This window comes from Poecile atricapillus, chromosome 1, assembly GCF_030490865.1.
Source record: "Poecile atricapillus isolate bPoeAtr1 chromosome 1, bPoeAtr1.hap1, whole genome shotgun sequence".
Lineage (NCBI taxonomy): Eukaryota > Metazoa > Chordata > Aves > Passeriformes > Paridae > Poecile > Poecile atricapillus.
Genome location: NC_081249.1, coordinates 107,058,281 through 107,071,466, shown reverse-complemented (window position 1 = coordinate 107,071,466; position 13,186 = coordinate 107,058,281). Strand labels below are relative to the sequence as shown.

Below are 13,186 nucleotides of genomic sequence, written 5' to 3'. Positions count from 1 at the left end.
ATTAGTCCCACTGAAGGCTTTCAGCTTTTCAGAAGGCTTTAATTTAAGGTTTTTGTTTCAAATAGCTCTTTACACAAAGTGGAAAAGTCTGTATACTGGTTGCCTTTTAGCATTTGGAAACTAGGTTGTAATTATAATCATGATACAACAGAAAAAAAATAGTTTAGCCTTGAAAATCTTATTGCAAAAAAAAAAAAAAAAAAAAGGACACTTAAAACCTTGGGTTGTGCTTTGCAAGGATAAAACCAAATAAATGCTCTAGTTCCTTGTACCCACCTGCTCATCCCTGCTGGACACTGCTGTAGCAGAGATGGGTGTAGTGGCTTGAGCAGTGTGAGTTTGCAGTGATATTTATTTATTTAGCAGTAAAGGTCCCAGCCAACTTCCACCTCTCAGAAGGCACTGACCAAATCCTGCATGGACTCACCACGGGAGAAAGGAGAGACAGAAACAGGGCATGGAGGTGGTAATTAAAAGTAGTCCACTTTGCATTCTCATCTCCAGTTTATTACAAATTTATTGAACAGGCAGCTTCCCTGCATAATACAATACCTTAATCCTAAACAAAGATACTTGTATATAAGATAAAGTTTGCTTCTTTATATTAATATAAGTAGCATTTTTTAATCAATGTTTCTACATCCTTGTAAAATACAGTTTAATTTGGTGGAAGGTAAATATATAAACTCCAATATATAATCATACCTTAGAGTCTTGCAGACTGGAGAATAATGGCTTTCCTCAGCTGATGGAGCATATTTAGTTGAATTCTTTTAATCTAGCTGCCTGTTTTTAAAGCTATTGTTTTTCCACTTGCCTCTCTGGGTGGGGATATCTTAACTAGTGAAACAGACCTGACACAGAGAAGTAATCTCTTCTACAAGAACTATTGATAAAGTTGAAAAAAAGAAAGATAGTATTTCTGGGCATTCAGTTTCCTCTAAGGTTTATTAATTTCTAGCAATAACTATTTTTCTTTGCTGGTTGAGCCCTTGCCCCTGTCACTGTGATTGCTGCTTGAAGTAATAATAAAAATAATGATTCTTTCCCTGTGTTTTCAAACAGTTATTCTCCTTTAAAATCATGAAGGCTTTGTCATTTGCATTTATATGTGTAAACCACACAAACCTCTGCCTGCTTGCTTGTGTTGATGTTATATTACTCATTAAAATCTTTTAAAATCATACAGCTCCCTTCTTCTCATTTTTACTTACTGTTTTTTTATCTTGCACAGCTCTACAGATCTCTTGAGGTCTGTGTTTTTTCCCATGCTTGAATATTCCTCTCTGCTTTTGACTCAGCCTCATGGTTGTGTAGCACTGGTTTTCTTTTACCACTCCCTTCTCCTTCCTTTTTCATTTATGACCACTGAATATTGATCTGTGTTTCTCAGTACTGATCCTTTCACCAGAACCCCTTATAACAGTTATTCAAAAGCTAGTTGTTAAGCTAGCTATTAAAAAAATAAATATAAAATAATTAAAATGATGGGAAATAGAACCCTGACTTTTTGTTTTAACAAAATAATTACATTTTTAACTTTTTCTCTTACTTTTAATAGTGTTCTTCATTTCTTTAAATCTTATAATCAACAACGATAAGCTACTGCTATTTTTCAACTTTTTTTACATTCCATTATGAGCTTCAGTAGACATTCAACAGCATTTTTATGTGTCTGTAGATAGAATTGTAGAGTTCTCACACTTAGCATGCTATGTAAGGCATAAACATTGTCTTCATTAAGGTTCTGGATATGTCAGAATTTGCTTTTAAGGTTGAAAAGTGACTGAGGTGGGCTGCATTCCTCTAGGGATTTGTTACTAATCCTTTAAAAGGCCGTTTCAAATATTTTGTTTTCTTTAAAGTATGAATGACTTCAGATAACTATCCCTGAAATTGTGGTACAGTACTTTGTCTTGAAAAAGTCAATAACTTACTGAAAACTGGTGTTATTTAAATATCTTTCTTGAGTGTGCCTATCATATAAAACATCTCAAAAGCTTTGCTTTACATGTTTAAATACACTTCAGGCTGCTGAACACCCAGGCTATTAGCCACAAGTTTTCTGAAGAATTCACTATGAATATTCAGGAGAATAATCTGTTAATATTTCTTCTTACCGATTCTTTCATCAGAAACAACTTGATAAATAGGCATTTTTTTCCTATCAATGTGATATAGAGGCCCTGTTTTTAGCCACTGAATGAAGTCTTCTCTGTGCTGTATTCAGGTGTTGTACCATTTTCACACAATCCAGCTGGAAAGGTATGGGGGTGGCAGAGATGTTGGTTGACATTTTTGACCATTTTTCACTAGGCTTTCAGCAGTCATGCTGTGGGGTAGGAATTCAGACCTCAAGATGATGATGCTTCTTTGTGAGAAGAAAACTCAGTGCATGAGTCGTCTGTTGTATGTTTAAGGAAGTCCTGGAATGTGGCTTTCCATGTGTGATGCCATTCACCTGCAGTTGGATTCAACTGAGCATTGCAAAATTATGCTTTGTGCAAAGGTGTAAGTAGGAACAATGGTAAAAGAATTTGCCGTGTGGAAGATTTCCCATTTCTCAATTTCTCAGTTTTTGGAACCAAAGAAGCCTTTGAAGGAACAAAAACCAAACCCAGTGGACTCCCCTGGTGCTTGGCATCGGTGAGGTCACACCTTGAGTGCTGTGTTCAGTTTTGGGCCCCTCAAAACAAGAAATTGATGTGGTGGGATCGGTACAGAGCTGGGGAAGGGACTGAAGCACAGGTCTGAGGAGGAGCAACCGAGGGAGCTGGGGGTGTTTAGGCAGAGAAAAGGAGCACAGGGGAGACCTTATGGTTCTGTAGAACCGACTGACAGAGGGTTGGAGCTCGGTGGGGATTGGTCTCTTCTCCCAGGTTACAAGTGACAGCACAAGAGGACACCGTCTCAAGCTGCACCCACGTAGCTTCAGTGTGGACATTAGGGGAATTTTTTCGCTTAAAGATCTGTTAAATGTTGGAATGGGCTGCCCAGGGAGGCAGTGGGGTCACTGTTCCCAGAGGTGTTTAAGGGAAGAGCAGAGGTGGCACTCCATGCCATGGTCTGGTTGACAAGGTGGAGGTCAGTAGCACTTGATGATCTCAGAGGTCTTTTCCAACCCAAGAGATTCTGTGATTCTGTGATTTTTCTGGCCTATTAAAGGACAAGAAATTCAACCACAGTCAAAGGGAAAACTTTACAGTGTTTCTCAACAAAAGATTATTTTGTTGGCATTGATGGATAGAAGCTTAGGTGAAATTTTGCTGTTTTGACAGATTGTTATATTGGGGAAAATTAGGAATAAAAAAATATCTTCAGTCATCCTGCAATGAATATCATGTTGATTGCTATGCAGAGTAAGTTGGGAGGAGATATTTATTGCTTTTCCCTGAAAGCACGCTATGTTTCATGCTTTTTGTGTTCATTTACTTAGCTTTATATTTGAATAAAAGTATGTATTGAAAAATGGGTAGGGATATACAAGTTTTCAGTAAGGGGTTTTTTTATTTAATTTTTTTAATGTGATAGAATAGTTTAATTTATATTGATCTGTACATTTTATGTAAATGTACACAACTCATTGAATTATTTTTTTTTTTAAATTTGGATTTAAACTTCCAGCCTTCCATATGCAACAAAAACTTGCCAGTGTTGTTACGTCAGTAGCAACTTGTAATTCAAAATATCTGGAGTTTTTGTAATTGTCCAAACTTAATGTCATACAAGAAGTCAAATGTATTAGAGGAAATAATGAAATTAATGAAAGAAAGCTGTTTTAATTCAAATGTTTAGACCATTAAAATAATAATAAGAATTGCGAAACTAAACTGCTTAATAATATTTTTTTTCGTTTGCTTGTTAATAATTTATAAATTAATTAACCACTAAATATTTAAATTCAGCCTTATTTCTGAGCTGGCATACATCTCCTGAAAACACCTAACATTTGGATTTATGAGGGCAGTTTGGATGTTTCGTTCCCCCTTGCATCTGAAACAGATTTACGTCTTAAAAAGTGTGATCTTGGACAGGTGTTTCAAACCATCATATTTCTCTTTAAATCCAGTTTGGGAACAAGAAGAAGATTGGCAATATTAGTTGTATGAGGTGTACCCAAATGGGCCCAGGCACAGCCTAGGAGCGCTGTTGACCGTGGTGTTGAAACACTTGTGTTGTCTCAGGGTTAAGGAATGTTCCCTGGCACAGCTGAGAAACCCCCTGCTCCTGTTGAAAGTTGCTGTTTCTCTGGCTTCCCAATAGCCCTGCGGAAATGAGGATCCTTTTTCCCTTCACTCAGCATCTCAGAACATGAGATCAGAACAACTGATCAATATCAAATTGAGTCTCACACTGAGATCTGGAAGTTACTTTAGAAGCATGGTAGCAGGTGACTTTGTAAAGTAACAAAGAGTATGGGGGCAACCCATCTGAAATATTATAAGGAGAAAGCATTGTGTTTGTTTTTGTGATTTTAAAAAAGAATAACCCCCAAACAACAAATATGTTTAGATCTATTTTTGTGAATGAGTATGATCATCCAAAGAGATATTTTATGTTTTGTTTGTCTATATAGATTAAGCCTTGGAATAAAATAGCTTAATGTGCTGTGATTATGCCACAAATAGGTGAAATCTTTGACATTGATTACAGACAAACCCACAGGTGAGGTAAAAATTTTCTACATCAGTATGTCTGACATCTGATTAAAATACATAAAATATGTAACTATATTATTGCTATTATAGTTTATATAATGTATCTACATAATTTTGAGGCCTAGGCATTGTCACTCCATTGGAAGTTCATTTGGTCCCTTCAGTGCAGCTAAGAGTCCTCCTTTGGTTCTGGTGCACTCACTGTTTTTCTCCAAGTTCTGTTTTCCTGTCCCAAATGGTAAAGCAGTGGTTCACAGCCAATAAGATTCTCTTCCAGTCTGGGATGAAACGTTATCAAGGACAAGGATGAGCCTGGCTGCCTCTTTGTTCCCTAATCCTTCTTTCCACCCTGCTCAATAGAAGACCAAGCCCTGGAACTGGAAATTCTGACGTGACTCACAGCAGCCTCAGTCCTGACACTTTCCCATTTACTCTTGTCTTTTCTTCTCAAGCTGCTGACAGCAGATCAGAGCTGTCAGGCCTGCCTTTGTGGGAAATGCCATCTGCCAGGGAAGGAGGAGGACAGAGCAGAAAGTGATTGCTCTGAGCTGTCTCTTCTCACTGGATCCCCACTCCTGTGTTTAACCAGTGGTCATTTTCAGTGACTTTCCAGCTCTGTTGTCCACAGCATTACCCAATTTTCATCAATTCCTAGTACCTTAATATAGTTCAGGTATCTATTTCCAGTGGTCTTCCAGCTGCTCTTTACTTCAGCTCTCCTTAACATTTACATCCTTTCCATAATCCTTTGCCACTTCTTTCCCCCCGTGCTCTTGACAGCCGTTCTTGTGCAGCTCCCACCGTGGCACGCTCTTTGTGCAGCTGCCTGACCCCTGCTTCACTCATCCTGCAGTTTGGTGTGGTTGCTGCCAGCTTGTCACAGCCAAATCTCCAAAGACGAGCTTGCCTTCAGATACAGCTCAGCCATTCTCAGTTTTGTCATAAGGTACTTCTCAGCGTCATCCCAGTGTGGAAAATATCTCCCAACGTTACTCAAGCCTTTTCAAAGACAAGAGGAGTAATGAAATAGACTTTAATACCATTGTGCTTGTTTTTGTTTTTGAATATACTGGGTCATAGTTGATTTTGCATGATTAATGAAAGTATTTCTGTAATTTCATTAATGGTTCCCTTAAGGGAAAATACTATTCCTAGCTTACCGGTTTGGTGTGGGATGTTGTTGTTTTTATTGAAGGAGTTTTAGTTTCAAAAGTCAGTGCTCTAGATACTGACATCTCAGACTATTCCAGTATCCACCAAAGTCAGATGAGATAAATATCTTACCAGGCAGTATGACTGAGGGAAAGAAAGCATAAAACTGACCAGTTTCTTACCCTGGGAACATTAGCTATTGCCTGAGGTTGTATGTAAATGTCAACCTCTTACATGGCGCAATATAAATATTATTATTTTAAATTTATATTCTAGCTAATTTAATGAATAACCAGGTCAGGACTTATTTATGCTAACTGCTGCACAAACCAGTAGCATGAGTTCATGTAACAAGGATTGAGTGTAAAGCTGAGTCTCTTGAAAATAAGTGGTTTGTTCAAGAGCAATTTGGAAGAGTTGAATTTAATTTTGGATTAAGAAACTAAAGCATGACTCTTACTGTTGCCACTCTGGGCTTCTTGGTTAAAAGTGATTATTTCAGAGAGCAAGTCTCTCTTAGCATCTCCTGGGAAATAAGTCTTTAGGAACATCCATGGAGACTCAATGTTAATATCTGATCAATTCAGTATTTGCCATTTTTTCCCCCCATTCCCAGCAGGCAGAGTATTTAAATAACTATAAGATAATGTACAGATTTCCAGGAAGATTTATTTTTTTTGCTTAGACCTGATGGCTTTTTCTGACCTAATCACATATGTGCAGAATTACTGCTGAATAAAGAACAGAAACAAGCCGTTTACACCAATGATTTATAAACTTTTTAAAAATTATTTTTCTCCTTTATTTATTTAGCTTATTGCTACAACACTTCAACTAACTCCTGTTCAGTTGGCCAGGTCATGAATATTGTGTAAATTGAATGTCTGTAGCTTCCAATGTTTGGGTTACATCTCTCAGTGTAAGAGCCAGGCACGAGATCAGTCTGGATTTGAGGCATTTTTAGTACAGCTCTCATTTAATCTCTTACTTCAAAGAGACAGACAGACGTGGCTTAAAACTCCAAGCACTCTGTCATTACCCTAGTTGTTTTTTTTTTCCATAAGTGTACTGTAAATTACTGGTTTCTGACATCTCCTGATAGTGTGGTAGCTATGACAGAAATGCAATTGTAATTCATGGTGTCTTAACCTTGAAGTGTTTTTTTGTTGCTGTCTTTTGAGTGGCAAAAATGTTTTGTGGATGTCTGCAGTTTTATTTTAAAAGCCATGGCCTACATTTTGTAATCAGATTTTGTTTTTAAAGCAAATTATTTTGCTTTACCCCAAAATATCCCTTCGTAGGAGAAATACTTAAAACAAAAATATGTTAATAATTTAATCTATCAATGAAATTTCAATAGTTATCAGAGGAAGGAAATGAAAAGATTTCTGGATATGGTGATGTAAACTGAAATACGAACAACTTTTTCAGGGAACATCACTGTGGTTTCATGGTGGGAGTGATCAGGTAGTGTTCAGGGCTTTTCTTTTCATTACATTTTGCTCACCTGTTTTCCACTGTGTTCTCAGAAAAAGGCATGGAGCGTTTCTCTTCATTGGGAAGATGTAAGATAATTGCAGGTTCTCCTGATCCAAAATGAGAGCCTTGCTTGTCACATTTTATGGTATCTATTGAAAAGAACTGGACCTATTCCCAGATCAGTGTTTGGAACCATTTACCATGTCTTGAAATGCATTTCAATAAACCTGTAGTCCCGGGTGGGCATTAATCAGCTGATGTGACAGTGCTGTTAAATTCCAACTGTATGTTTTCCTCCTTAGGGTACAAATGCTCTCTCACTTGCAGGGGAACATTTTTGTTCATGAGGGTGGCATCCTTTTAAAGGAGTTATGACTGTGAAAAGTAATGACAGGATTTAGGTAAAAAGTGTAACTTTTGTTTTTCTAGACTCTATGTTTAATGTTCAGGTGTTAGACATGAACAGCTGTTGTAAATAAAACTCTGTGTCAAAGGCTTACTTCTTCAGTCCAAAGCAATACCAGTGCTATGTTCTTCAATCAGTGTTTCAGAAATATCAATAAATGCAGTTTTTACTCTTTTTTTTGCTTTAAAGCAAAGTAGAATTAGACAAGGAAATCTCTGTTCTGATATAACTATTTTGGGAAAATCCAAATAGGCACAGCGTTACTGTCTTTGTTAATTACTTCATGTCTTTGGCTATGAAAGGATGACCGCAAATCCTGGAAAGGAAATGTCAAAATAGCCTCTTTTTAATATGCAGTTCTTTGTAGCAGTAGGCTACAAAGCTCAGGAAATCAGGTGTTTTATTGAAGCTGCACAAGTGTAGTATACAAAGAGGAGGAATGTTAAAAGAATGGAGAAGTTGAGAGAAAGAAATGAATGTGACAAAATCTCAGTGGATCTTCCCAATTGTGCTGTTTTTGCTTGAAAATTATTTGTTGTCTGTGCAACAAAGCAAACTCAGTAGGTTAAGTTGGCTGCAGGTACAGGGGCAGAGAAGCTGCTTTAAGAAAAATACTTTAATTTATCCTTTAGTTATTTTTTGCCCTGTGGTGCAATGTTACATTGTTTTGCATTGTGTGTTTGATACAGTCTGCTTGCCTCTGGGGTGTGTATGGTGTGGGTCTTCCATCTTCAAAAAGGATAAACTAGAATTTAAGACAAGGAAAAGGTGAGTGAATTTTATGAGGGGAAAACCAGATGAAATCAGGTTTGTGACTTCTAAGAGCAGCAACAACACAGAATCCAAGAGGCTGGTAAAAAAGAAAAAGATTGCAATTTACATGTCAAAGGCATAAAATTCCAAGAAGTTTGTGGAGAGATCTGAATTAAAGGGCACTTCCAACAGGAAGAACTAGGTATTTACTATTTGGGGGTATGTTTAACCTGAGGAGTAGGAAAAGATTTCTAACCACTAGAGCGAGAGACTTATAGATCATCTTTCCATTCTACTTACATAAAACCACAAAGATACTCCCCTCCACTTTTTGAAAAGTTTCTGAAAGACCTTAAGTCAGTACTGGAAACACTGGGGAATTGGGGAGGTTTTTATGTTCTGATAAGTATAATTGTTTGCAAGGATCAGCTAGCACTGCTTTTTAACTTGTGGTTTTGTTTGTTAGCATTTTACCCATTACTTTAATAGGCCAGTTACACAGATCTTACCTAGGGTTTCAATAATGAGAAAGAATGAGTGAGTTTCTTGTGCTCTGAAGATCAATGTTAATCCAGTATTTGTGGAATGGAAAAGAAACAGGACCTAAACAGAGTATACTGGCCCTTAGGAATTTGGCTAAGGATGCAGTCTGTCACACAGTACTTCATAATACTTATGATAAATTGCTATTTAGATATATAGTTCTTGGGAAATGAGGTTTTCCATGTCCATCTGAGCTCAGGTTTAGATTGACTGATGCAGTTTATTTCAATAGCACAGAACTTTATTGTTTTCCTGCAAAGGAGAATGTGTTTGTACACAAGGGGTGCACAGTGTGTGAACCCCTGATATCAGCAGCTTTCATATTTAAATACACTCCCTGCTGTTTATCAATAAATTTTGTTTTAATATGCTACAAACAGGGTGTTTTAAGGTGGGAATAAAGGCAAATCTTGGCTTCTACAAGTTTGTCATTTACCTAATGCAAGTTTTCTTTGAACCTTCACAGCTGTTTATGTCACTGTTTGGATTCTTGGAAAAATTGTTGTGGCACGGTCCAAGAAACTGGAAACATTATTTCATATAATTGTTCTTTTAAGCAGCAGCATGAAATAATTAGTATGGTGTAGTTTAATTGGTGGAATCCAATTGACTTTTTCTGAAAGATTTGAATTGTAATAAAAGCAGGGAACACAAGTTGGTTAGTTCCTGTACCCCAGTACTGTCATCTTTGGGCAAAAGAAATGGCAGCTCTGTTGTATATTTAACGGCAGATCCAGTATGTATTAGATGCTCAGCTTTTGGAGTTTGGCAGGTTTTTTTAGTTTTTTTTTAAATCAAATATCTTTTGGGAAGGATTTTTGACGGTAAAATTATAGGATTGGTGCCCACTCTAAGATTTATGTTGATAATTGATGCTGCTTCCTCTCAATAAAACATAAATGCAGCTTAAATAACTAGCTAAAATAAAAGGAAGATTAAAAAAAAAAAAAATTGTAGATACGTAGAAAGACGATAACTTGGTTGTCAAGGCCATTATACCCCTCAGGCAGTTGTCACTAAATCTGTGGTTAATGCTCACTATGTGCCAGTAAATTAATCATGCAATTTTTGTACCTTTCTGATTTATGAAATTGTGTTATGAAATTTGCTAGAGAAATGTTACTGTATAAAATGCTAAGATTAAAGTAAAAAATAATAGTTTAATAGGCATTTATGTTATTTATCTTCTGAAATATTATCTAGCAAAGATAAAAATATATATGAGCATTCCTGGATGATCCTGAAGGATTTTTTTCCCCGCTTAGGGTTTTGAGTCTCAGCTTCCAAGAAAGTTTAGAGGTCAGTCTTTATGCTTTCATTCTGTACAGTGCTTGAAGTACATGCAGAGCCAGTTAAATGTCAGTGTGGAAAGCTTGCATACAATATATCTGAAAATGGTATTTCATTTATTTGTGGTCTGGGCCAGGCTTAGAGAAACAATAGGGAGGCTTGTACTGTATTGTGTGCTGGCTAGCTAGCATTGCCTGCGAAAATTCAAGCACAGTACATACCAGCATATGTCAAAACTTTGGTTTTTAAAAGACTTCTTAACTGCCTTTTAAACATCTTACATCAAAATTGGCTTTTTATTTTTTCCAGAGTGTCTTAGAGCAATTGATTTTAGCTCTGTAATCCTTTGTTTCAGTGCCTTTCCTTGGGAATTACATGGGAAGTGAGTAAAAATATAAACAAAATAAGGTTTTTAATCCCTCTCTAGGCATTTTTACCTTGGAAAGAGGGATTTTAAATTGGCCAGCCCACTTGTGAGGGCAGAAGTATTGAATGAGTATTTTACACAAAAGCTATGTGAAAGTTCAGGATGAGTAGACACAAATGCAGCTTTGCAGTAACTGAGATGTGTTCTCAGGGAACACAGAAGTCTATTAGAGTTTTCTTTTTGGTGCTGCAAAAGAGCAGTGCTGGTTGGCACAATTTTCTTTATTTGTGCTCTTAGCTCTGCTTTCACTGGGATTGGCCTGTGCCAAACCTCTTGGAGGTGCTGCTTAAAATTTGGCTTTAGTGTGATGTGCAGGCAGCAAAGGGTTTGGAAGCTTCTTGGCTTCTGTCTACCCAAACCTTATCTGAAGAGTAGGTTTATTGCTGTTTGAAATGTTTTGTATTTAGTGATCGGTAATGTTCATGTAAAACTACCCATAGTCTGGCCATACTGACAGAGATTTTTTGAGAATGTGGAAGTGCTAGCTGATTAGTAAAATATTTAATTATCTTGAGGTGAAGAAAATGTGAAATAAAATTAAAATTGTACATTTTAAAATACTTTTATATACATAAATATATATTATATATGTATATATAGGACATATTTATCATATATTTAAAACACTAGTCCCTGGAGCTCTCCTTGTCTCCTTTTCCTGTTTCCATATCAGTTTATGGTCTATTAACCTGCAGTGAATAGATCTTGTGTTTCTTTCTGTTGCTTCGCAGCTGTTCAAACCCCATGTTAATAATGTTAATAAAGAATCTTGGCATCTGAGATTTTAATAATCGGGAATTAGTGACCCAAGAGGCTAATTTTTATCCAGGACAAAGTTGTGCTTCAAGACAGAGAGAAATAAGGAAAAGAGCAATTTTAATTTGACTCAACATTTTAAAATGCTGAAAGTTTTGATAGCTGTTTATTCCCAATTTGGAATTCTTGGTTACCCAGCAGGTTGTCATATTTTTCTAAGGTGTATATCTATACAGATTAGTCCTGGGGTTGTATGTTTGTTTGGGGTTTTAGGGGTTTTTTGTTCCTTTTATTTTTTCCATTATTTTGTGTTTTCTTTTTGTTTGGTTGGGTTTTTTGGGGTTGTTTTTCTTTTATTAGTTTGGGTTTTTTTGTTGGTTTTTTCTTAATGCAAGTTATCAGCTCAAATTTTGACATAGTCTGAAATCGAATGCTTTTCTAGAAGAGCATCTTGTTTAGAATTACCTTGTCCAGAAGAGCATCTTAGTTGCTTGTAACTTTTATGCTGGATAATCTTTCCTCACAGTTTTTGGTAAATTGGAGACATCTAGAATTTTATGAAGTAAAAATTTTCCCTGATGCAGGAGGCATAAGAAGCGCCCAGGCCCTCCAGGCACTTATACTTCTATGGCACTACTTACCAAGGAGCTTAAGAGGCGACAATAGAAGTGAAATAAAGCAGCTCTGTGGCCCCTGGAAATGTTAGAGTTACTCTGTAGATGTTGCATGAATTAATGGCCTTTCCAGAAGGTTGCATGAGGTTGGCTATGACTTTGGGTTATGGATTAGAAGTACCAGTTCTGCTGGTTGAGGTGGTCTGATCCCTGTGGAGTATCTGTAGGACTAGTTTTTGTAGTTCAAGATATGCATATGCACGTATGTATAAATTTATGTACAAGAATTGATCCATGTAAAGATGGATGTGATTTTGGAATGTGGCCATTCACTAAAATTAGGTCCCCTGTTGAAAAAATGCTTTTGAACATACTCACTTGGGAGAACCTGGCACACATTGAAGTGCACTAGGGTTCTCTTTTGTGTACTTTAGGATGTTAACAGCTGCTCTTATTAAATGCTGTGCTACGAGGTGATGGCTAAGCAGTTGTTTTGCAAAACACCGTGACTGTACCTGTGATTTCCTAAGAAAACTTTACCTTTTTACCTTGCAGGTTCCCGTCTTCGACAGGAGGATTTCCCGCCTCGAATCGTGGAACACCCCTCCGATCTGATTGTTTCCAAAGGAGAACCAGCCACTCTGAACTGCAAGGCAGAGGGAAGGCCGACCCCCACCATCGAGTGGTACAAGGGCGGGGAAAGGGTGGAAACAGACAAGGATGACCCGCGCTCCCACCGGATGCTGCTGCCCAGCGGATCTTTATTTTTCTTACGCATCGTGCACGGGCGCAAGAGCCGGCCGGATGAAGGGGTCTACGTGTGTGTGGCAAGGAATTACCTCGGGGAAGCTGTAAGTCATAATGCATCGCTGGAGGTGGCAAGTAAGTACATTTCCCTCCTCCCCCACTTTGGTAACAGCCGCTTGCTTTGATGTTATTTGAAGATAAAAATAAGTGTGAGCTGCCTCTGAGGCAGTGACTTAAAAGCAGTGAAGGAATTACACGGTTAATTATTATTTATACAGAGATAGGAAAATAGAAGGAGAGTCAAAAGATGTGTCACTGGAGAAATTCAGAGGATTTTGTGCGTTCTTGCTACTTCTATGCT

At 37.3% G+C, this 13,186-nt stretch overlaps 1 protein-coding gene across 1 annotated transcript in view; it reads left to right on the top strand.

Moving 5' to 3' along the window:
* ROBO1 (roundabout guidance receptor 1) overlaps positions 1-13,186 on the top strand; it is a 293,520-nt gene that overhangs the window by 30,332 nt on the left and 250,002 nt on the right. Inside the window, exon 2 of the mRNA XM_058856411.1 lies at positions 12,634-12,960. Within this exon, the coding sequence (XP_058712394.1) occupies positions 12,634-12,960 (327 nt within the window). The remainder of the gene's footprint in view (positions 1-12,633; positions 12,961-13,186) is intronic.